The sequence below is a fragment of the Pristiophorus japonicus genome, chromosome 1, assembly GCF_044704955.1.
Source record: "Pristiophorus japonicus isolate sPriJap1 chromosome 1, sPriJap1.hap1, whole genome shotgun sequence".
NCBI lineage: Eukaryota > Metazoa > Chordata > Chondrichthyes > Pristiophoridae > Pristiophorus > Pristiophorus japonicus.
In genome coordinates this window covers 268,120,903-268,147,351 of record NC_091977.1, presented here as the reverse complement: position 1 = coordinate 268,147,351, position 26,449 = coordinate 268,120,903, and the positions used below count along the sequence as shown (strand labels likewise).

The following is a 26,449-nucleotide window of genomic DNA, read 5'->3' as shown; positions in this document are numbered from 1 at the left end:
TCCTTGATAAAGTGCAACATCCCCACCGGCACCTGGGAATCCCTGGCCCAAGACCGCCCGAAGTGGAGGAGGAGCATCCGGGAGCGTGCTGAACACCTCTAGTCACGTTGCCGATAGCATGCAGAAACCAAACGCAGACAGCGGAAGGAGTGTGCGGACCCACCCTTTCCTTCAACCACTCTGTCCCACCTGTGACAGAGACTGTAATTCCTGCATTGGACTGTACAGTCACCTGAAACTCACTTTTGGAGTGGAAGCAAGTCTTCGAGGGACTGCCTATGATGATGATGAATAATGGACTCCAGCATTTTCACAATGACAGACGTTAGGCTAACTGGTCTATAGTTTCCTGCTTTCTGTCAGCCTCCTTTTTTAAATAGGGGTGTTACATTTGTGGTTTTCCAATCTGCTGGGACCTCTCCAGAATCCAGGGAATTTTGGTAAATTACAACCAATGCATCCACTATCTCTGCAACCACTTCTGTTAAGACCCTAGGATGCAAGCCATCAGATCCAGGGCACTTGTCCACCTTTAGTCCCATTATTTTACCGAGTACTTTTTCTTTCGTGATAGTGATTGTTTGTTTGAAGTTCCTCCCGCCCTATAGTCCCATGATTATCCATTATTGGGATGTTTTTAGTGTCTTCTACCGTGAAGACAGATACAAAATATTTGTTCACCATTTCCCTGTTCCCCATTATTAATTCCCCAGTCTCATCCTCTAAGGGACCAATGTTTACTTTAGCTACTCTTCCTTTTTATATACCTGTAGAAGCTCTTACCGTCTGTTTTTTTATTTCTTGCGAGTTCACTTGACTTTTTAGTCATCCTTTGCTGGTTTTAAAAATTTCCCAATCCTCTGGCCTCCCACTAATCTTGGCCACTTTGTATGCCATTGTTTTCAATTTGATACCTTCCTTTACTTAGTTAGCCATGCATGGTCCTTTCTTCTCTCAAAGTCTTTCCTTCTCACTGGAATATATTGTTGAGAGTTATGAAATATCTCCTTAAATGTCTGCCACTGCTTATTAACCGTCTTACACTTGAATCTATTTTCCCAGTCCACTTTAGCCAACTCTGCCTTCGTACCTTTGTAATCGCCTTTATTTAAGATCAGGACACTGGTTTGAGATCCAACTTTCTCACCCTCCAACTGAATTTGAAATTCAGCTATGTTATGATCACTTTTTCTCAGTGGATCCTTTACTATGAGATCATTTATTAATCCTGTCTCATTACACAGTACCAGACCCAAGATAGCCTGCTCCCTAGTTGGTTCCACAAAGTACTGTTCAAGGAAACCATCCCGAATACCCTCTGAACTTTTCCTTGAGGCTACCTTGGCCAATTTGATTTGTCCAATCAATATGAAGATTAAAATTGCCCATGATTACTGCCGTACCTTTCTTACAAGTCTCTATTATTTCCTGATTTATACTCCATTCAACAGTGCAACTACTGTTCTTCATCATAGGCAGTCCCTTGAAATCGAAGAAGACTTGCTTCCACGCTTTAAAAAAAAAGAGTTCTCAGGTGACTGTTCAGTCCAATGTGGGAATTACAGTTTCTGTCACAGATGGAACAGACAGTGGTTGAAGGGAAGGGAAGGGTGGTGGGTGACGAGGCTAGTTTGCCGCACGCTCCTTCCGCTGTCTGCGCTTGATTTCTCATGCTCTCGGCGACGAGACTCGAAGTGCTTAGCGCCCTCCCGGATGCTCTTCCTCCACTTTGGGCGGTCTTGGGCCAGGGATTCCCAGGTGCTGGTGGGGATGTTGCACTTTACCAAGGAGGCTTTGAGGGTGCTCTTGAAATGTTTCCTCTGCCCACCTGGGGCTCGCTTGCCGTGTAGGAGTTCTGAGTAGAGCACTTGCTTTTGGGAGTCTCGTGCTGAGCATGTGGACGATGTGGCCCGCCCAAGGAGCTGGTCGAGTGTGATCAGTGCTTCCAGGCCTTGGACAACATGGACCATTTTCCATACCTCTGGTGCCTACATCGATGTCTAGGTCCAACACTGCCTCCAGTGCGCCAACGCAGCCTTCGGTCGCCTGAGGGAGAGTGTGTTTAAAGATCAGCACCTCAAATCTGGCACTAAGCTTCTGGTCTACAGGGCAGTTGTGATACTCGCCCTCCTATATGGCTCGGAGACGTGGACTAAAAACAGCAGACACCTCAAAGTGCTGGAGAAGTATCACCAGCGCTGTCTTCGCAAGATCCTGCAAATCCAACGTCAGTATTCTTGCTCAGGCCAACATCCCCAGCATCGAAGCACTGACCACACTCGACACTACTGTTAGAGGGCCTATAGATAACGCCACCAGTGACTTCTTCCCCTTATTATTTCTGGTCTCCACCCAAACTGATTCTACATCGTGATCTTCTGAGCCAATATCATTTCTCACCACTGCGCTGATCTCATCCTTTATGAACAGAGCTGCCCCACCTCCTTTTCCTTTCTGTCTATCCTTCCGAATTGTCACATACCCCTGAATAGTCAGTTCGCAGCCTTGGTCACCTTGCAACTAGGTCCTTGTGATGGCTATCAGATCATACCAATTTATATCTATTTGTGCCGTCAACTTATCTATCTTGATACGAATGCTGTGTGCATTCAGATAAAGAGCTTTTAATTTTGTCTTTTTACCATTTTTCCCTGCTTTGACCCCACTTTCTGATGCACTCTTATTTTTATATATTCTATCCCTTCCTGTCTTCTTGCTGGTGAGGGTTCCGCTCACCTGAACCCTTCCATCCGCATCCCCCCACCCCCACTATTTAGTTTAAAGCCCTCTCTACAACCCTAGTTATTCGAGTTGCCAGGACACTCGTCCCAGTATGTCCTGAGGTCATTGAAAAGTGCTATATAAATTAAAGTTCTTCTATTTCTGTGTGTTAGCTGTGGCTCTCTTGCCTCTGATTCAGAAGGTTGTTGGTTCAAATCCCACCCCAGAGACTTCTGCACAATAATCTAGGCTGACACTCTCAGTGCTGAGGGAGTGCTGCACTGTCGGAGGTGCCATCTTTTGGATGAGACAATAAACCGAGGACGAAAAAGATCCTATGGCACTATTTCAAAGAAGGGCAGGGAAGTTATCCCCAGTGTCCTGGCCAATATTTATCTCAATCAACATCACTAGAAACAGACTATTTGGTCATTATCACATTGCTGTTTGCTGTGTGTAAATTGGCTGCTGCCTTTCCTACATTACAACCATGACTGCACTTCAAAAACTTCATTGACTTAAAAGTGCTTTGGGACATCCTGAGGTTGTGAAAGGCGCTATATAAATGCAAGTCTTTATAAAATTATTATTGAATTGGATCTGATTATTTTCTTTGCAGAAAGTTGCCTAGGTGCAAAATGTTAAGAGTCCAATGTAAAAATTAGGCCTTGGGTATCATTCATGCTGCTGAATTTTTCAGATTAACTGTCAACATGAAGAAGTGCTCAACAGGAGCCTTGCAGGGAGAGAATGTCTTGTCAGCCAGACCAGAGCTAGGAGCGAACTTCATGCCACACACACACTCGGATGCATTTGATGTATAGTTGGGGAAAGCTGGAGATTGTGAAATAATTTAGGCTTGCTTACTACACAAGCAATACAAATCAAATCAATAATGCTGTGCAGTATCTTGTGCATAAAAAAAATTCACCTCCACCTCCAGCAGCTGAATAGATGAGATGGACTGAGCCCTTTTGCAACTTAAATTTATGTAACCGACATGAAAATAAGCAGCAACTCATTGGATGAAGTATTTTATGAACACTCTTCAGTTCTTGCACATCTGTGAATTGCAGTACAATTCGTCTGTTGGAATGCAAAGATAACCCCCGGCTTCTCTCCTGCACTACAAACATATGTCTTAAACCCTTCTCTCCTGCTTCCTCCACCCTCACCTCAAATAACAAGTACGAGGAACTTTGGCACAAAGTTTGAGACCATCCGTTGAGCTGCATCTGCCACTTCCCTTCCTTCCCCTAGCCCACCGGGCCAAACTTCTCCTAAGGTTCCCCCCTGAACTCGCATCTTTCTGCAGTTTCTCTCCGATCTCTCCTCTTGATCTCTTCACGCTCATCTTGTCCATGAGATCCACCTCCTGCTCCCTCAACCCTATCACCTCTAAACTGTTGACCACCCAACTTCCAACTTCCTGGCCCTCATGTTCGCTGATACTGTTAATAGTTCTCTCTCCTCCGGTACTATTCCCCCTTCCCTTCAAATCTGCCGTCATCACCCCTCTTTTTTTTTAAAAAAACACCTTGACCCCTCTGACCTTGCAAACTACCGCCCTATCTCCAACATCCCATGCCCCTCCAATGTCCTTGTCGTTTTCCAAATCCATGCCCATTTTTCCTGCAATTCTGTGTTTGAATCTGTCCAATCGGGTTTCTGCCCCTGCTACAGGACTGAAATGGCTCTCAAAGTCACAAATAACATCCCATATTAACGTGATAAACAATCCTATCTCATCCTTCTCAACCTGCCTGCAGCCTTTGACACGGTTGACCATTGAGATTCTCTTCCAATGCCTCGCCTGGTTCCATTCTTATCAATTTAGTCGTAGCCAGAGAATCTCCTGCAATGGCTTCTCTTCCTGCACCATTGCCTCTGCTCTGGAGTCCCCCAAGGATCTATCCTTGACCCCCTCCTATTTCTCATTTACATGCTGCCCCTCGGTGACATTATCCGAAAACACGACGTCAGGCTCCGTATACGCTAATGACACCCAGCTCTACCTCATTATTACCTCTTTTGACCCCTCCACTCTCACCAATTTGTCACCCTGTTTGTCCGACATCCAGTATTGGATGAGCAAAAATTTGTTCCAACTAAATATTGGGAAGATCTTTGGCATTCTCTACCTGAAAGGGCTGTGGATGCTGAGTCATTGAGTATATTCAAGACTGAGAGAGAGGTTTTTGGACGTCAGGGGAACCAAAGGATATGGAGGTTGGGCAGGAAAGCTGAGTTGAGGTCGAAGATCAGCCATGATCTTATTGAATGGCAGAGCAGGCTCAAAGGGCCGTATGGCCTACTGCTCATAGTTTTTATGTTCTTATGACCAATGCCATTGTCTTCGGTCCCCGCCACTAACTCTGTACCCTAGCCACCAACTCCATCCCTCTGCCTAAGGCTGAACCAGACCATTCGCAACCTTCATGCCATACGTGACACCCGGGATGAGCTTCCGCCTACATATCTGCTCCATAACTAAGACCTCTCTAACTCTCATCCTTTAAGACGCTCCTTAAAACCTTGCCTTTCCATATTTCACCAGCCTCCTCCAGCCCTGCGTGCCTTTGAGATCCCTGCACTCCTCCAATTCTGGCCTTTTGTGTATCCCCCATTTTAATCACTCCTCCCTTGCCTTCAGCCGTGCCTTCAGCTGCCTAGGCCCTAAGCTCGGGAATTCCCTCCCTAAACCTCTCTGCCTCTCCAACTCTCATCCTTTTAAGATGCTCCTTAAAACCTGCCTTTTTGTCTAAGCTTTTGGTCAGCTGTCCTAGTATCTCCTTATGTAACCCGTGTCAAATTTTGTTAACGTTCCTGTGAAACACCGTGGGATGTTTCACTATGTTAAAGATGCTATATAAATCCAAGTTGTTGTACTATCAGATTAGCATGAATCTTTTGGCATTTTCCAAGTGATGAAATGATCAGATTGCATGACTAAGCATTTGGTCACATCTATTGAACTACTGGACCTACTTCAAAATTACATCACGGAAATAGGGGCAGTAAGAAACTCTTCCTGTTTCTCTGTTGAAGGTCGGTGATAATTCTTCTCTCTTCACCCCCCCCCCCCCCCTCCCCAATAGACACCCTAAGTGTCTCTTCTTATAGTAGGTCTACTGTGTTAGTAAATGGAGGAGACTATTCAGCACAAAAACAGACCATTTGGCCCACCCAGTCCATGCCGGTCTTTATTCTCCACTTGAGCCTCCTCCCATCCTTCCGCATCTATCTCTTATCAGCATAACTCTCTATTCCTTTCTCCCTCATGCTTATCTAGCCTCCCCTTGAATACATCTATACTATTCACCTCAACCACTCCCTGTGATAGCTAGTTTCACATTCTCATCACTCTTTGGATCTCTCTGTGTCCACTTTATCAAAACCTTTCACAATTTTAAAGACCTCTATTAAGTCACCCCCTCAGCCTTCTCTTTTCGAGAGGAAATAGACCCAGCCTGTTTACCCTTCTCTGATGGGTATAACTTCGCATTTCCGGTATCATCCATGTAAATCTTTTTTGCACCATCTCTATTGCCTCTTTCCTTTTTATAATATGGTGACTAGAACTGTACGCAGTACTCCAAAGAGTTGTCTAAGCAAGGTTTGATACAAGTTTAGCATAACTTTGCTACTTTTCAATTCGATCCATCGAGAAATAAACCCTAGTGCTTAGTTTGCCTTTTTTATGGCCTTATTAACCTGCGTCGCAAATTTGTGATTTGTGTTTTTGATTCCAAAGTCTAGATTGTGATATAAATTGTGAACAACAATGGTTCCAGCACTGGTCTTTGTGGGACCCCACTTTCCTCCTTCTGCCAATCTCAATAGTTACCCTTTACCCCTACTCTCTGCTTTCTGACTTGCAGCCATCTCGCTATTCATTCTGCTTCTTGTCCACTGACTCCAGATTGTGTGTCATGCATACTCATTAGAGGGCATTGCATTATAGGAGTGTACGTAATGTGAAATCCAGACTGACTTCACTGCTCGGAACTAAACTCAACATAGGAACAGGAGCAACATTTAGCTCCTCGAGCACATTCAGTGAGATTGTGGCTGATCTGTGACAACTCCATAGACCTGTATTTGTCCCATATCCCTCCATACCTTTGGTTGACAAAGCTATCAATCTCCGATTTAAAATTAATGATTGTTCTTGCATCAATTGCCATTTGCGGAAGAGAATTCCAGGGTTAAATTTTCCTTTCATTTTCGGCAGGTTCTTGGCGATTTTCTCGGCGGTACAGCTGTTTTCCGCCCGGCAAAAGTTTCCCCTTTTGTTTTTCAATGGTATCGCCCAAATCTGAAAACGCCTGCCGGGACCAAACTGCCGATGTGCACCGCCGAGAAAATCGCCAGGACATAAGTTTTGTCTCAACGGAAGCCCGACCAGATCGCCGAGGGAACCACCCTGTAAAAGCTGCTTAAACAGGACGGTAGGTGAGTACTCTGCAAAGAAAGGCAAGTTAAAGGCATTATTTTTTTTAATTTTAAAATGGTGATTAGCTGTGAGTGTCTTGGGAATGTTTTATTTAACTTTTTAAAAAAAAACATTTTAGTGACTTTTTTTTAAGTTTCCCCCTCCCTAGGTCTAACAGCAGCCTCGGACTAAATTTTTTTTTTTAAACGCCCATTTTACTTCGTTTCCTCTTAACCACTGAGAAAACCACCGAGAATAATGGTGCAAGACCCATTTTCTTGCCAGGCGATTAGTTTTAATTAGTTTGAACTTAAAAGTGGAAATTTTCACCAGCGCTACTTACTAAACGTTTTCCTGGGCGGGCAATCGGCCGTTGAGGGGCTCTCTGGAAAATCTAGCCCCTAAACTTCTACGACCCGTTGAGTGTAGTAGTGTTTCTTAACTTCACTCCTGAAAGGCCTGGCTCTAATTTTTAGATTCTGCCCCCTCGTCCTGGAATCCCAACCCAGTGGAATTAGTTTCTCTCTCTCTCTCTCTCTACCCTATCAGTTCCCATAACATCTTGAACATTTTGTTCAAATCCCCCCCTATAGCCTTCTAAATTCCAGGGACTACAACCCTAGTTTATGTAATCTCCTTGTAATTTAACCCTTGGAGTCCAGGTATCATTCTGGTAAATCTACACTGCACTCCCTCCAAGGCCCAGTATAGCCTTCCGAAGATGTGGTGCCCAGAATTGCTCACAGTACTCCAGGTGTGGTCTAACCAGGGCTTTGTATTGCTGTAGCATAACTGCTACCCCCTTGTATTCTTGACCTCTAGATATAAAGGCATTATTTTCTGTACCTGTCCATGACATTTTAATGAACTGTGTATATTGCCATGGTCTCCTGCTTACTATACACAAGAGATCAAATAACAATTAAACGTTAGTTTAACTAAGTTATAAAGTTAACTGAGAATCCAGACTAGTGGGATTTTATTTGTATACACAGAAACTTTCTGTTTAGATTTTGCTGAAGCTTTTTGATTACTTTTATTGGCATTTTCTTAGACTGAAGTAGTTTTAAAAGTCCCCTATAAAGCTCCTTAACGATCCAAAATTGATAAATATAACCACTGAATGTGCCCACCTATTTTTACAAAGTGCACCAAGGCCACAATACATTTAATTTATATTCCTGTCAAATGTTTCTATTTCTTCAGTGCAGATACTCATTAAAAATAAAAAGTGCATCACATTTGTTTTAATATCTATGGAACTCTATATTCTCTTGGTATTACAGTCAACACTGCATATAATGATCACCATCTGGGCAGAGGGGTCTGTCCAGGAGTGGAACTAGCTGAGAGTTGGCATGGGCTCGACGGGCCGAATTGCCTTCCGCGCTGTAACCATTCTATGATTCTTGCTGCATTAAGCATTTATTATCTGCAGATGTTTATTCTATTTTGGGGTTGACTTTATTAATTATGATTTTACTCTCCCCAAGCCCAAATGTTTGACTCTACATATCGATAAGATGGGGATTAAGACACCAAGTCTGCTGCCACTGTCCCATTCAGTTTTGCAGCAGAATAATCTCTCTGCTCCTCTGGGGAAATTGCAGCCACCCGATGGGACTAATTTGATTGTTGTATATGGGTAATCCAGTGTGTGTGATGGGTGTATATATAATTGAATCTCACTTAATTTGGGACACTCTGGACTCAATTTTCTCCAAAGCATTTTTTTGGCGTACTTGAAAAATTACGCACGATTTTTTTATTGTGGGGGGGGTGGTGGTGCCAAGTACACCAAAAAAAATGTTCTAAGTTTCCCCGTTGGATTTCTTCTTTTTGGCGTGGCCGAACCCGACCTTTTAGTTTGGGGGTGGAGCCATGGTAACCAGAGAAACAATGCGAGCTGAGCTGCAAAGTGAAACATTCAGCCAGCTCCCAACACATTAAAAGAATTGAAAAACACACAGCAGCAACTTACCTCCAACCCTACCCAAAGGGCTTGCCAGTCCGGTCTCATTCTCGGTCCCTGGGACTCTGTCTCTCTCTGTCTCTGTCTCTCCCTCACTGTCTGTCTCTGTCTCTCTCTCTCTGTCTCTCCCTCACTCTCTCTGTCTCTCCCTCTCTCTCTCTCTGTCTCTCTTTCTCTGTCTCTCCCTCACTGTCTGTCTCTGTCTCTCTCTCTCTCTCTCTCTCTCTCTCTTTCTCTGTCTGTCTGTCTGTCTCTCTCTCTCTCTCTCTCTCTCTCTCTCTCTGTCTGTCTCTCTGTCTCTCTCTCTCGTGTTACCTGGGGATGGGACCGCATAGCCCTGCGGGGTTGGAGGTAAATTGCGGCTATGTGTCTTTCAATTCTTTCACTGTGTCCGGGCATCTGTTGCGCCGATTTCTATACCTGTGCTGATTTCCTTAACTCTGGAAGGTTTTTCTGGGGAGGCCACATACGCTGGCCTAATTAGAACTGGAGTAACTCTCAGCTGGCCAAACTTCCTTAACTGGCTGGTTACATCCCCTTTGCCTGAAAAAAAACTGACTTTAAAAAATCGTAACTAACTGGGTTACACTGCTGCAAATTGATTGGGGAAACTGGTTTTTCAACTTAGGCCAAAAAGAGCAGCCTGCTCCAATAAAACGGTGCAAATCACTGGGGAAAATTGAGCCCACAAATATGTGAGTTCTAGGTGGGGATTTGTTACATAAGAACACAAGAATTAGGAACAGGAGTAGGCCATCTAGCCCCTCGAGCCTGCTCCGCCATTCAATAAGATCACGGCTGATCTGGTCGTGGACTCAGCTCCACTTACCCGCCCGCTCCCCATAACCCTTAATTCCCTTATTGGTTAAAAATCTATCTATCTGTGACTTGAATACATTCAATGAGCTAGCCTCAACTGCTTCCTTGGGAAGAGAATTCCACAGATTCATAACCCTCTGGGAGAAGAAATTCCTTCTCAACTCGGTTTTAAATTGGCTCCCCCGTATTTTGAGGCTGTGCCCCCTAGTTCTAGTCTCCCCGACCAGTGGAAACAACCTCTCTGCCTCTATCTTGTCTATCCCTTTCATTATTTTAAATGTTTCTATAAGATCACCCCTCATCCTTCTGAACTCCAACGAGTAAAGACCCAATCTACTCACTCTATCACCATAAGGTAACCCCCTCATCTCCGGAATCAGCCTAGTGAATCGTCTCTGTACCCCCTCCAAAGCCAGTATATCCTTCCTTAAGTAAGGTGACCAAAACTGCACGCAGTACTCCAGGTGCGGCCTTACCAATACCCTATACAGTTGCAGCAGGACCTCCCTGCCTTTGATCTCCATCCCTCTCGCAATGAAGGCCAACATTCCATTCGCCTTCCTGATTACCTGCTGCACCTGCAAACTAACTTTTTGGGATTCATGCACAAGGACCCCCAGGTCCCTCTGCACCTCAGCATATTGTAATTTCTCCCCATTCAAATAATATTCCCTTTTACTGTTTTTATTCCCCCAAGGTGGATGACCTCACACTTTCCGACATTGTATTCCATCTGCCAAACCTTAGCCCATTCGCTTAACCTATCTAAATCTCTTTGCAGCTTCTTTGTGTCCTCTACACAACCCGCTTTCCCATTAATCTTTGGGTCATCTGCAAATTTTGTTACCCTACACTCTGTCCCCTCTTCCAGGTCATCTATGTATATTGTAAACAGTTGTGGTCCCAGCACCGATCCCTATGGCACACCACTAACCACCGATTTCCAACCCGAAAAGGACCCATTTATCCCGACTCTGCTTTCTGTTCGCCAGCCAATTCTCTACCCATGCTAATACATTTCCTCTGACTCTGCATACCTCTATCTTCTGCAGTAACCTTTTGTGTGGCACCTTATCGAATGCCTTTTGGAAATCTATCGGTACACCTCTATCCACCATGCTCGTTATATCCTCAAAGAATTCCAGTAAATTAGTTAAACATGATTTCCCCTTCATGAATCCATGCTGCTTCTGCTTGATTGCACTATTCCTATCTAGATGTCCCGCTATTTCTTCTTTAATGATAGTTTCAAGCATTTTCCCCACTACAGATGTTAAACTAACCGGCCTATAGTTACCTGCCTTTTGTCTGCCCCCTTTTTTAAAACAGTGGCGTTACATTTGCTGCTTTCCAATCCGCTGGTACCTCCCCAGAGTCCAGAGAATTTTGGTAGATTATAACGAATGCATCTGCTATAACTTCCGCCATCTCTTTTAATACCCTGGGATGCATTTCATCAGGACCAGGGGACTTGTCTACCTTGAGTCCCATTAGCCTGTCCAGCACTACCCCCCTAATGATAGTGATTGTCTCAAGGTCCTCCCTTCCCACATTCCTATGACCAGCAATTTTTGGTATGGTTTTTGTGTCTTTCACTGTGAAGACCGAAGCAAAAAAATTGTTTAAAGTCTCAGCCATTTCCACATTTCCCATTATTAAATCCCCCTTCTCATCTTCTAAGGGACCAACATTTACTTTAGTCACTCTTTTCCGTTTTATATATCTGTAAAAGCTTTTGCTATCTGTTTATGTTTTGCGCAAGTTTACCTTCGTAATCTATCTTTCCTTTCTTTATTGCTTTTTTAGTCATTCTTTGCTGTTGTTTAAAATTTTCCCAATCTTCTAGTTTCCCAGTAACCTTGGCCACCTTATACGCATTGGTCTTTGATTTGATACTCCTTTATTTCCTTGGTTATCCATGGCTGGTTATCCCTTCTCTTACCACCCTTCTTTTTCACTGGAATATATTTTTTTTGCGCACTATGAAAGAGCTCCTTAAAAGTCCTCCACTGTTCCTCAATTGTGCCACCATTTAGTCTGTGTTTCCAGTCTACTTTAGCCAACTCTGCCCTCATCCCACTGTAGCCCCCTTTGTTTAAGCATAGTACGCTCGTTTCTGACACAACTTCCTCACCCTCAATCTGTATTACAATGACACAATTTCCTCACCCTCAATTTGTTCTAATCAAATTCATTGCAAATTCGATTGTCGGTATTAACAACTTACAAATTCAGGGAACAAATTATATTTGAGACGCTGAAGAATTTCTGCAGTCAATTACAATTTTTAATTTGTATTCCACCTCCGTTTTTTTATGTAAAAGAAAATCAACTTAATCTTGAATCCATTCCTTCAATGCTGCCGACTTTGCTCAGAAATGTGAGAACATTTGCTGTAAATTCCTGCCCACACCAGCATTGCTAATTAACCTAGGCCGGTTACACTGGTACGCATCAAACCTTGAAAAATTGAGATGGTATTAAATATTGCTTACAATTAAAAACCCTAATTGATTACCTCTGCAATTTTTTTTCCCCCATTTTAAATAACTTTCCCCGGAGAAGGCTTTATTATCAAACATCCCTCTTTCCTATATTCTGTGGAAACAAGACCTGAATGACTGTCATTTTGTTTCTCCGTTTTATTATTAATTTAAAAATACTGTTCTTCACTTATTTATCCTTCACATACCTTGGGATAAGCCTATAGGAGGGGAAGAATTGTGTAATGCCCCTCCAGTCAAATGAAATCTTTGTTTTCCTTATGAAAACTGCTGTCCTCTCTGTCTCCACTCCACACCGTGGGCAGCCTAACCAGTAATGTAACAACAGAAGCAGGATTCCGTACTGCCCATCTACTCCTACATTACAGGTAAGACAATGTTGTCTACCCTCCGTAACCCACCGTCCTAAGTGAGAGAAAGCTCTCGGTACTTTGGAGACTTGACTTGCACCACAGTTTATGGCCGTAGCATTTATTTAGGTCCACAATCCTGATCGTTGTCTTCCTTGAGGGGACAAGAAGATTTATTGGCCATCCCTAGATGCCCTGAGTTTGGTACAACCAAATGGCTTGATAAGCCACTTCAGAGGTCAGTTAAGAATCAACCATATTGGAGTGGGACTGGAGTCACTTATAGGCCAGACCTGGTAAGAACAGCAGATTTCTTTCTCTAAAGGATATTGGTGAACTAGATTTTTAGGACAATCATGGTCACTTACCAGCTTTTTATAATTCTAATAAACCAATTGTCAAACTGTGATGGTGGGATTTGAACACGTGTTCTCTGGATCACTAGTCCAGTACCATAATCATTACTCTACATAACTGGCAACTGTTTCATTAAAACTATAAGTCCTATATTTTCAACAGAGCCCTTTTCACATTCTCTGGCAGCGAGGATAGCCCTGTTTTCTTAATAACGTTGTCTTGGTTTCGCCCAGTGACCAACACAGGAAGAGAGAAAATGTTAACTGTGAACACTGGTGAGGGAGAACACTGAACTGACATCAGTAATCTTTGGCAGCATCTTAAGAGAACAGAGTGGAAGCACAGAGTGTATGCTGCAGTGGAGTGCTGTCTCCTATTTGTGTGTGATTGTGATTTTTTTTTTGCGATCGTTTAATTTGCAGATTCAACTTTACGTAACTGTTTGGAGTAGAAACATAGAAACAAGAGGAGGCCACTCAGCCCCTCAAACGTGTTCTGCCATTCAATTAGATCATGGCTGATCTGTACCTCAATTCCATTTACCCACCTTTTATTCCATATCAGTTGATACTCTCACCTCAAAAATCCTAATCATTGGCATACTAACACAAAACACAGTTGGGATAAATGTTTCATTCTTGGGTTGGCAATCAGTAACCAGTGGGGTGCCGCAGGGATCAGTGATGGTACCCCAACTATTTACAATCTATATTAACGACTTGGAAGAAGGGACCGAGTGTAACGTAGCCAAGTTTGCTGACAATGCAAAGATGGGAGGAAAAGCAATGTGTGAGGACACAAAAAACCTGCAAAAGGACATAGACAGGCTAAGTGACTGGGCAGATGGAGTATAATGTTGGAAAGTGTGAGGTCATGCACTTTGGCAGAAAAAAAAATCAAAGAGCAAGTTATTATTTAAATGGAGACAGATTGCAAAGTGCTGCGGTACAGCAGGACCTGGGGGTGCTGGTGTATGAAACACAAATGGTCAGTATGCAGGTACGGCAAGTGATCAGGAAGGCCAATGGAATCTTGGCCTTTATTGCAAATGGGATGGAGTATAAAAGCAGGGAAGTCTTGCTACAGTTATACAGGATATTTGTGAGGCCACACCTGGAATAATGCGTACAGTTTTGGTTTTCACATTTAAGAAAGGATATACTTGCTTTGGAGGCAATTCAGAGAAGGTTCACTAGCTTGATTCCGGAAATGAGGGGGTTGACTTATGAGGAAAGGTTGAGGAGGTTAGGCCTCTACTCACTGGAATTCAGAAGAATGAGAGGTGATCTGATTGAAACATATAAGATTATGAGGGGGCTTGACAAGGTGGATGCAGAGAGGATGTTTCCACGGATAGGGGAGACTAGAACTAGAGGGCATAATCTTAGAATAAGGGGCCGCCCATTTAAAACTGAGATGAGGAGGAATTTCTTCTGAGGGTTGTAAATCTGGAATTCACTGCCTCAGAGAGCTGTGGAAGCTGGGTCATTGTCTATCACTATCTTAAATGTATTCAATTACCTGTGCAGCAGCTTTTAGTGATTTGTGTAAATAACTACTTAAATCCCTTTGCTTCCCCCATAGCTCCTATTCTCTAAGAAAATATTCCGATTTATCGTTCTTGGATACAAAGTGAATGATGCACTTTTCCACCTTGAACTCCATCTGCCATAGTTTTGCCTACTCACTTAGTCTGTCTATGTCCTGTTGCAATTTCCTGCTCCCGTCTTCACAACTTACTGTCATATTCAACTTAGTATCATATTCAAATTTGGATGTACAACTTTCTATTCCTTCATCCAATTGATCAATATAAATGGTAAGAAGCTCATGATCCAGTACAGATCCTTGGGGAACACCGTTTGTCACACCCCACCAATTAGAGAACTGGTCCTTTATCTTTCCTGTCTCTTAGTCTCAACCAATTACCAACCCATGTCACAAAGCTACCTCCCATTCCATGCACACTCAATTTTGTTAAACTTGTGCAGAATCTTATCAAATGCATTCTGGAAATCCATCGAGACAACAGCCATAGACACCCACACAACCTATCCCACCGTGCTAATAACCTCAAAAAATTCAACAAAATTACTCGAAACAATACCTCCCAATCGCAATTTCTTGCTGTCTCTTTGATCAACTGCTGCTAGGACTGAGATGAGGAGAAACCTCTTCACTCAAAGTATTGTGAATCTTTGGAATTCTCTACCCCACAGGGCTGTGAAAGCTCAGTCTTTGAGTATATTCAAGACAGAAATCAATAGATTTTTTAATATCAAGGGATATGGGGACAGTGCAGGAAAGTGGAGTTGAGGTAGAAGATCAGCCATGATCTTCTATATCTTAGAGCAGGCTCGAGGGGCCGACTGGCTTACTCCTGCTCCTAATTTTTATGTTCTAATACTCTGTCTCTGACGATAGATTCCAGTAACTTTCCCTCAATTGATAACTGACAGGTCTTAGTTTCCTGCTTTCTCTGTCACTCCATTATTTAAGAAGGGAGGAACATTTGCAATTTTACAATCCAAAGGCACAATTCCTGAATCTAGAGAGCTTTGGAAAATTATGATGAATGCATCTGCAATTTCCTTCCCTGTTTCTTTTAAAACCCTGGATGAAACGACCTGGTACGGGATACTTGTCTGTTTTAAAACCCTGGGATGAAACCAGCTGGTCTGGGATATTTGTCTATTTTAAAATGAAGTCCCATGATTTTCCTAATCACCATTTTAAAAAAAAAAGTATAAATCCACAAAGTTTGCATTAATCCACGAGGTTGGTAAAATTCTAAAGGGGCCAAGTGTGTTAGAAAGACAAGCCTGAAGGCTCTGTGCCTCAATGCGAGAAGTATTTATAATAACATAGAAACATAGGAAATAGGTTCAGGAGTAGGCCATTCGGCCCTTCTAGCCTGCACCGCCATTCAATGAGTTCATGGCTGAACATGCAACCTCAGTACCCCATTCCTGCTTTCTCGCCATACCCCTTGATCCCCCTAGTAGTAAGGACTATATCTAACTCCTTTTTGAATATATTTAGTGAATTGGCCTCAACAACTTTCTGTGGTAGAGAATTCCACAGGTTCACCACTCTCTGGGTGAAGAAGTTTCTCCTCATCTCAGTCCTAAATGACTTACCCCTTATCCTTAGATTGTGACCCCTGGTTCTGGACTTCCCCAACATTGGGAACATTCTTCCTGCATCTAACCTGTCAAAACCTGTCAGAATTTTAAACGTTTCTATGAGAACCCCTCTTATTCTTCTGAACTCCAGTGAATACAAGCCGAGTTGATCCAGTCTTTCTTCATATGTCAGTCCCGCCATCCCGGGAATCAGTCTGGTGAACCTTCGCTGCACTCCCTCAATAGCAAGAATGTCCTTCCTCAAGTTAGGGGACCAAAACTGTACACAATACTCCAGGTGTGGCTTCACCAAGGCCCTGTACAACTGTAGCAATACCTCCCTGCCCCTGAACTCAAATCCCCTCGCTATGAAGGCCAACATGCCATTTGCTTTCTTAACCGCCTGCTGTACCTGCATGCCAACCTTCAATGACTGATGTACCATGACACCCAGGTCTCGTTGCACCTCCCCTTTTCCTAATCTGTCACCATTCAGATAATAGTCTGTCTCTCTGTTTTTACCACCAAAGTGGATAACCTCACATTTATCCACATTATACTTCATCTGCCATGCATTTGCCCACTCACCTAACCTATCCAAGTCACTCTGCAGCCTCATAGCATCCTCCTCGCAGCTCACACTGCCACCCAACTTAGTGTCATCCACAAATTTGGAGATACTACATTTAATCCCCTCGTCCAAATCATTAATGTACAATGTAAACAGCTGGGGCCCCAGCACAGAACCTTGCGGTACCCCACTAGTCACTGCCTGCCATTCTGAAAAGTACCCATTTACTCCTACTCTTTGCTTCCTGTCTGACAACCAGTTCTCAATCCATGTCAGCACACTACCCCCAATCCCATGTGCTTTAACTTTGCACATTAATCTCTTGTGTGGGACCTTGTTGAAAGCCTTCTGAAAGTCCAAATATACCACATCAACTGGTTCTCCCTTGTCCACTCTACTGGAAACATCCTCAAAAAGTTCCAGAAGATTTGTCAAGCATGATTTCCCTTTCACAAATCCATGCTGACTTGGACCTATCATGTCACCTCTTTCCAAATGCACTGCTATGACATCCTTAATAATTGATTCCATCATTTTACCCACTACTGATGTCAGGCTGACCGGTCTATAATTCCCAGTTTTCTCTCTCCCTCCTTTTTTAAAAAGTGGGGTTACATTGGCTACCCTCCACTCGATAGGAACTGATCCAGAGTCTATGGAATGTTGGAAAATGACTGTCAATGCATCCGCTATTTCCAAGGTCACCTCCTTAAGTACTCTGGGATGCAGTCCATCAGGCCCTGTGGATTTATCGGCCTTCAATCCCATCAATTTCCCCAACACAATTTCCTGACTAATAAGGATTTCCCTCAGTTCCTCCTTCTTACGAGACTCTCTGACCCCTTTTATATCCGGAAGGTTGTTTGTGTCCTCCTTAGTGAATACCGAACCAAAGTACTTGTTCAATTGGTCTGCCATTTCTTTGTTCCCCATTATGACTTCCCCTGATTCTGACTGCAGGGGACCTACGTTTGTCTTTACTAACCTTTTTCTCTTTACATATCTATAGAAACATTTGCAGTCCGTCTTAATGTTCCCTGCAAGCTTCCTCTCGAACTCTATTTTCCCTGCCCTAATCAAATCCTCTGTCCTCCTCTGCTGAGTTCTAAATTTCTCCCAGTCCCCAGGTTCACTGCTATTTCTGGCCAATTTGTATGCCACTTCCTTGGCTACAATACTATCCCTGATTTCCCTTGATAGCCACGGTTGAGCCACCTTCCCTTTTTTATTTTTACGCCAGACAGGAATGTGCAATTGTTGTAGTTCATCCATGCGGTCTCTAAATGTCTGCCATTGCCCATCCACAGTCAACCCCTTAAGTATCATTAGCCAATCTATCTTAGCCAATTCACGCCTCATATCTTCAAAGTTACCCTCCTTTAAGTTCTGGACCATGGTCTCTGAATTAACTGTTTCATTCTCCATCCTAATGTAGAATTCCACCATATTATGGTCACTCTGCCCCAAGGGGCCTCGCACAACGAGATTACTAATTAATCCTCTCTCATTACACAGCACCCAGTCTAAGATGGCCTCCCCCCTAGTTGGTTCCTCGACATATTGGTCTAGAAAACCATCCCTTATGCACTCCAGGAAATCCTCCTCCACCGTATTGCTTCCAGTTTGGTTAGCCCAATCTATGTGCATATTAAAGTCACCCATTATAACTGCTGCACCTTTATTGCATGCACCCCTAATTTCCTGTTTGATGCCCTCCCCAACATCACTACTACTGTTTGGAGGTCTGTACACAACTCCCACTAACGTTTTTTGCCCTTTGGTGTTCTGCAGCTCTACCCATATAGATTCCACATCATCCAAGCTAATGTCCTTCCTAACTATTGCATTAATCTCCTCTTTAACCAGCAATGCTACCCCACCTCCTTTTCCTTTTATTCTATCCTTCCTGAATGTTGAATACCCATGGATGTTGAGTTCCCAGCCCTGATCATCCTGGAGCTCCATCTCTGTAATCCCAACCACATCATATCCGTTAACATCTATTTGCACAGTCAATTCATCCACCTTATTACGGATACTCCTTGCATTAAGACACAAAGCCTTCAGGTTTGTTTTTTTAACACCCTTTGTCCTTTTAGAATTATGATGTAGTGTGGCCCTTTTTGTTTCTTGCCTTTGTTTACTCGGCCTTCCACTATTGCTTTTTACCTTTCTACCATCTGTTTCTGACTCCATCTTACTTCGTCCTATCTCGCTGCATAGGTTCCCATCCCCCTGCCATATTAGTTTAAACACTCCCGAACTGCATTAGCAAATGTTACCCCCAGGACATCAGTTCCTGTCCTGCCCAAGTGCAAACCGTCCCTTTTATACAGATCCCACTTCCCCCAGAACTGGTTCCAATGTCCCAGGAATTTGAATCCCTCCCTCTTGCACCACTGCTCAAGCCACGTATTTATTCTAACTATCCTGCTCCCTTTACTCTGATTAGCACGTGGCACTGGTAGCAATCCAGAGATTACTACCTTTGAGGTCCTACTTTTTAATTTAACTCCTAGCTCCCTAAATTCAGCTTGTAGAACCTCTTCCCGCTTCTTACCTATATCGTTGGTACCTACATGTATCACGACAACTGGCTGTTTACCCTCCCTCTCCAGAATGCTCTGCAGCCGTTCCGAGACATCCTTGACCCTTGCACTAGGGAGGCAACATACCATCCTGGAGTCTCGGTTACGGCCACAGAAACTCCTATCTGTTCCCCTTACAATAGAGTCCCCTATCACTATCGCTCTCCCACTCTTTTTCCCACCCTTCTGTGCAGCAGAGCCAGCCACGGTGCCATGAACTTGGCTGCTGCTGCCCTCCCCCGATGAGTCATCCTCCTCGACAGTACCCAAAGCGGTGTATCTGTTTTGCAGGGGGATGACCGCAGGGGACCCCTGCACTACCTTCCTTGCACTGCTCTTCCTGCTGGTCTTCCATTCCCTAGCTGTCTGTGGACCCTTCACCCGCGGTAAGACCAACTCGCTACACGTGCTACTCACGTCATTCTCAGCTGCTCTGGATGCTCCAGAGTAAATCCACCCTCAGCTCCAACTCCGCAACGCAGACCGTCAGGAGCTGGAGGCGGATACACTTCCCGCACATGTAGTCGTCAGGGACACCGGAAATGTCCCTGCGTTCCCACATGGTACAGAAGGAGCATAACACGTGACCGAGCTCTCCTGTCTTGACTTAACCCTTAGATTAACTTAAATTGGCAACAACAATGCTAAAGTTTACTCACTGTTATCGAAGAGAAAAAAGAACAACTACTCACCAATCAACAGCCAATCACTTACCCCCTTGGCTGTGATGTCACCTTTCTGTTTCTTTCTACTTTTTTGCCCTCTCCCTGTAGCTGCACCGGCTGACCTCTCGCTGACCCCGGACTCACGTCTCTCCACACACCTCCCGACGCCTCTCGCGGCCTTTTGTAGGCCTCTCACTGACCCCGGACTCACGTCTCTCCACGCACCTCCCGACGCCTCTCGCAGCCATTTGTAGGCCTCTCACTGACCCCGGACTCGCGTCTCTCCACGCACCTCCCGACGCCTCTCGCGGCCTTTATAGGCCTCTCACCGACCCTGGACTCACGTCTCTCCACGCACCTCCCGACGCCTCTCGCGGCCTTTATAGGCCTCTCACCGACCCCGGACTCCCGTCTCTCCACGCACCTCCCGACGCCTCTCGCGGCCTTTATAGGCCTCTTGCCGACCCCGGACTCGCGTCTCTCCACGCACCTCCCGACGCCTCTCGCAGCCTTTTGTAGGCCTCTCGCTGACCCCGGACTCACGTCTCTCCACGCACCTCCCGACGCCTCTCGCAGCCTTTTGTAGGCCTCTCACTGACCCCGGACTCGCGTCTCTCCATAAGGTGGACGAATTAACTGCACAGACAGCAATTAACAAATATGATATAATTGGGATTACGGAGACATGGCTCCAGGGTGACCAAGACTGGGAACTCAACATCTCGGGGTATTCAACATTCAGGAAGGATAGACAGAAAGGAAAAGGAGGTGGGGTAGTGTTGCTGGTTAAAGAGGAAATTAACGCAATAGTAAGGAAGGACATTGGCTTGGATGATGTGGAATCTGTATGGGTAGAGCTGCGCAATACCAAAGGTCATAAAATGCTAGTGGAAATCTGTGGAATTCTCTGCCCAAGGAAGCAGTTGAGGCTAGCTCATTGAATGTATTCAAGTCACAGATAGATAGATTTTTAACCAATAAGGGAAATAAGGGTTACGGGGAGAGGGCGGGTAAGTGGAGCTGAGTCCACGGCCAGATCAGCCATGATCTTATTGAATGGTAGAGCAGGCTCGAGGGGCTCGATGGCCAACTCCTGTTCCTAATTCTTAGGTTCTTACATCCCGGTCTGGAGTAAAAATAAAACGGGGAAGGTGGCTCAACCGTGGCTGACAAGGGAAATTAAGGATAGTGTTAAATCCAAGGAAGAGGCATATAAATTGGCCAGGAAAAGCAGCAAACCTGAAGACTAGGAGAAATTTAGAATTCAGCAGAGGAGGACAAAGGGTTTAATTAGGAGGGGGGAAATAGAGTACGAGAGGAAGCTTGCAGGGAACATAAAAGCTTCTATAGATATGTGAAGGGAAAAAGATTAGTGAAAACAGATGTAGGTCCCTTGCAGCCAGAATCAGGTGAATTGATAATGGGGAACAAAGAAATGGCAGACCAATTGAACAAATACTTTGGTGAACTTTTGTGAAGACAGTTCACGAAGGAAGACACAAATAACCTTCCGGAAATACTACGGGACAGAGGGTCTAGGTAGAAGGAGGAACTGAAGGAAATCCTTATTAATCAGGAAATTGTGTTTGGGAAATTGATGGGATTGAAGGCCGATAAATCCCCATGGCCTGATAGTCTGCATCCCAGATTATTTAAGGAAGTGGCCCTAGAAATTGTGGATGCATTGGTGATCATTTTCCAGCACTCTTATCGACTCTGGTTCAGTTCCTATGGACTGGAGGGTAGCTAATGTAACACCAATTTTTAAGAAATGAGGGGGAGAGAAAATGGGGAATTATAGACCAGTTAGCCTGACATCAGTGGTGGAGAAAATGTTGGAATCAATTATTTAAGATGAAATAACAGCGCATTTGGAAAGCTGTGATAGGATCGGTCCAAGTCAGCATGGATTTATGAAGGGGAAATCATGCTTGACAAATCTTCTAGAATTTTTTGAGGATGTAACTAGTAGAGTGGACAAGGGAGAACCAGTGGATGTGGTGTATTTGGACTTTCAAAGGGCTTTTGACAAGATCCCACACGAGATGTGTGTGGAAAATCAAAGCACATGGTATTGGGGGTAATGTATTGACGTGGATAGAGAACTGGTTGGCAGACAGGAAGCAGAGAGTCGGGAAAAACGGGTCCTTTTCAGAATGGCAGGCAGGTGACTAGTGGAGTGCCGCAGGGCTCAGTGCTGGGACCCCAGCTCTTTACAATATACATCAATGATTTGGATGAAGGAATTGAGTGTAATATCTCCAAGTTTGCAGATGACATTAAGCAGGGTGGCGGTGTGAGCTGCGAGGAGGATGCTAAGAGGCTGCAGGGTGACTTGGACAGATTAGGTGAGTGGGCAAATGCATGGCAGATGCAGTATAATGTGGATAAATGTAAGGTTATCCACTTTGGTGGCAAAAACAGCAAGGCAGAATATTATCTGAATGGCGGCAGATTAGAATGGAGGTGCAACGAGACCTGGGTGTCATGGTTCATCAGTCATTGAAAGTTGGCATGCAGGTACAGCAGGCGGTGTAGAAGGCAAATGGCATGTTGGCCTTCATAGCTAGGGGATTTGAGTATAGGAGCAGGGAGGTCTTACTGCAGTTGTACAGGGCCTTGGTGAGGCCTCACCTGGAATATTGTGTTCAGTTTTGGTCTCCTAATCTGAGGAAGGACGTTCTTGCTATTGAGGGAGTGCAGCGAAGGTTCACCAGATTGATTCCCGGGATGGCAGGACTGACATATGAGGAGAGACTGGATCGACTGGACCTGTATTCACTGGAGTTTAGAAGAATGAGAGGGGATCTCATAGAAACATATAAAATACTGACGGGACTGGACAGGTTAGATGCACGGAAGAATGTTCCGGATGTTGAGGAAGTCCAGAACTAGGGGACACAGTCTAAAGATAAGAGGTAAGCCATTTACGACCGAGAAGAGGAGAAACTTCTTCACTGAGAGTTGTTAACCTGTGGAATTCTCTGCCGCAGAGTTGTTGATGCCAGTTCGTTCAATATATATTCAAAAGGGAGTTAGATATGGCCCTTATGGCTAAAGGGATCAAGGTGTATGGAGAGAATGCAGGAAAGGGGTACTGAGGTGAATGATCAGCCATGATCTTATTGAATGGTGATGCAGGCTCGAAGGGTCGAATGGCCTACTCCTGCACCTATTTTCTATGTAAAAGTACCATGGAACTTCCTTTAACTGGGCAGGAAATTTGCACGTTATAATGTGTAGCAGTTTGAGGAAAGGGTGGTTTTGCCCAATAGTGCTTTTAACTGAATGTAGAGTAAAAACTAAGTAAGCGGTATTTGGATTAGTTGCTGATGAGCATTAGTGTTCTAAGAAGGGTCCTCCTAGACCCCAGGAGTTTGCTATAAAATTAGGTTTGCAGAAGAGGGCACTTTATTTAGTCTTGGGGCTAATTTGTTTAAATAAAATGGTTTGAGTGAGCTCTGTGTGATGGAGGAGAAGCTTTGTCCCCTGGCAGTTTCGCTCCACCTGTTGTCCTAAAGCATTGATAGCAAACTTGCTTAAGATTCCACGTGTATAACTAAAGCATCTCCTTTTGAAAATTCTCTGGGCCATTTCCAAAGTTCTCAAAGGTATTTTGATTGGGAGGGAATCTGTTAACACAAGGACCTTTGTCCTTGGATCTGTGATTGCTACAACCATCATTTGTAGTTTTGTGAGTTGGTCAACACCATCGCTACAACTGGTATGGGACTGACACAGTGTTACAGGAAGGTGATGTGGTTTTGATTTCTGCATCAGTCAGGAATGTACAGACTTTCAGTTGGAAAATTTACTTCTGGGGCACTTTACAGGTTAGAACGACTGCATACAGATGTGCTAGTTAAAATTTATCCATTAGCATGTGGCTAATCACTGTAACAGATAATACATTGTTTGAATGTATCTACTTCCAAGAGTGCAATTCATTCTTAAAGTGACTGATGTGCTATTCCTGGTTTATTTCATGATATTCTCCTGGAGAAGTATTGGTTGACTTTACTGAAAGCTGGATGTAATGTTGGTTGAATGATCAGATAAGCTATCTTATCTTTATAGCATTGCCCCTGTTTTAATAAACCAAGGGAAATTGCGAGTAAACCATATGTTTGGCTAGTTGATTTTAGACATTCGTGTTCTGAGGAAGAAAGTATCTCTTTTTTTCAATTGTTTTACTTTGTTTAACTGGCAGCTGAAAATGAATTTTGCATTTAACTTTTGCTTTTTCTCTCTCCAGTTATCCAGAGAACGGAATAGTGGGAATGTGTGCGGAAAATGTTCGGCCACGAGCAAGGGCTGTTTTGAAGTGGGATCAGCTTCGAATAGGACAGGCTGTGATGGTAAATTACAATTTAGAGATACCAGAGGAACGTGGTTTCTGGTTTGATGCAGAAGTTACCGCTCTGAAGGAGACATCAAGGACAAATAAAGAAATCTTTGTTAAAATTCTTTTGGGGTAAGCATTCATTTGCATGCAATGCAGAATGTTTACATTTGCAGTGAATGTGGATATAAAGCACTGGTGCTTTCATACAATCTGCTAAGTTATAACCGAGGATATTGTGTCTGTGAGTATAATGAAGCTTTTATATCGAGAGTATGGCAAGACCGAATTTTGACTCTGATGCAGTACCGTTAGCTTGTATGTCACTTTTTAAAAAAAAAGAAAAACTTGTTTTTAAAAAAAAATGTTTTTCACCCTAGACCCGTGAGATTGTTTCTACATCAACAGTAACTGGTTAGGACATGCCTCAGTGCTAGGATTATTTTAAAAGATTTTCCATCGTGTTTGACTTGGTCCAGGCATCTAACCTGGTTTACTGCAAATTCAACGTTTTAACCTGTCTGTGTGCAGATCCTTAAGTCAGATAAACCCAATATGTATGAAGTGGAATCTCATTTGCACTGAAACATGGGAAATATGTGTCTGCTGTCTTAGTCCAATTATGGTACTGAATGGATAAACAAAGTTAAACATTTCAAAGAACCCTAAACTTTGGGTTAGAATGGAGAAATGTCTTTTAACATTCTAAATATCTGGGGTGGAAAATAATCTGTGTTGTTCTTGCTCATTTTATGACATTCACATTCAGAGTTATAAACCGAAACCAGTGCTGTGATTTTGTCCACAGGATCAGTACCTGCTGTTTTTTATTTTGAGGAAGTATGTCGTAACATTTGAGAAGGCGTCCAAAAAAAAGTTGAGAATTTTGTGGCTAAAGCTATTCAGCTCTATCCGGTTTGACCAGTTGCACAGACCATACACAGCTTTCAGCTGTACAACAATACAAAAGCTAAATCCTGCGGATGCTGGAAATCTGAAATAAAACCAGAAAATGTCAGAAATACTCATCGGGCAGCATCTGTGGAAAGAGAAGTGAACGTTTCAGGCTGATGACCTTTCATCACATCTGAAAAAAGTTCGAGATGTAACAGACTTTAAGCAGAGATAGGGAAAGTGTGGAGGGGAGGAAAGAACAAAAGGAAAGGTCTGTGAGAGGGTGGAAGGCAGGAGAGATTAAGAGACAAAAGGGATGATGATGCAAGGCAAAAGGGGATGGAAATAGAACAATTAAAGAAACAAAAGATGGGTCTAGATGAGCTGTAAATAGCAACAGCAGAACCATTACTAGCACCTGCTGTCCAAAGAAATGGGAGCGGTGGTTATGATCTGAAATTGTTGAACTCAATGTTGAGCCCAGAAGACTTTAAAGTGCTTAACCAAAAGATGAGGTGCTCTTCCTCGAGATTCCGTTGTGCTTCATTAGAACAGTATAGGAGGCCGAGGGCAGAGAAGTGGGAGTGGGGTGGAGAATTAAAGTGACAAGCGGCCGGAAGCTCAGGGTCATGCTTGCGGACTGAATGGAGGTGTTCTGCAAAGCAGTCATCCAATCTGCGTTTAGTCTCCCTGGTGTAGAGGAGACCGTGTCATGAGCAGCGAAGACATTATACTAAATTGAAAGAAGTACAAGTAAATTGTTATTTCACCTGGAAGGAGTGTTTGGGGCCCTGAACGGTGGGAAGGGAGGAGGTAAAAGGGCAGGTGTTGAGTCTCCTGCACTTGCACAGGAAGGTACTATGGAATGAAGGAGGGGTTGTTGGGGGTGATCGAAGAGTAGACCAGGGTAGTGCTGAGGAAACAGTCCCTTCGGAATGCTGAGAGGGGAGGGGAAGATGTGCTTCGTGGTGGCATCATGGTGGCGAAAGTGACGGAGATTGAATGTGGAGGCTGCTGGTGTGGAAGGTGAGAACAAAGGGAATCCTATCATGGTTCTGGGAGGGAGGGGACTGGGTGAGAGCAGCAAATTGGACGGACATGATAGA

The 26,449-nt window shown here is 43.9% G+C and overlaps 1 protein-coding gene across 1 annotated transcript in view; it reads left to right on the top strand.

The window, feature by feature from the left end:
- Positions 1 to 26,449, top strand: part of LOC139270451 (E3 ubiquitin-protein ligase UHRF1-like) — a 212,406-nt gene that overhangs the window by 99,648 nt on the left and 86,309 nt on the right. The window contains exon 5 of the mRNA XM_070888440.1: positions 24,363 to 24,581. Within this exon, the coding sequence (XP_070744541.1) occupies positions 24,363 to 24,581 (219 nt within the window). The remainder of the gene's footprint in view (positions 1 to 24,362; positions 24,582 to 26,449) is intronic.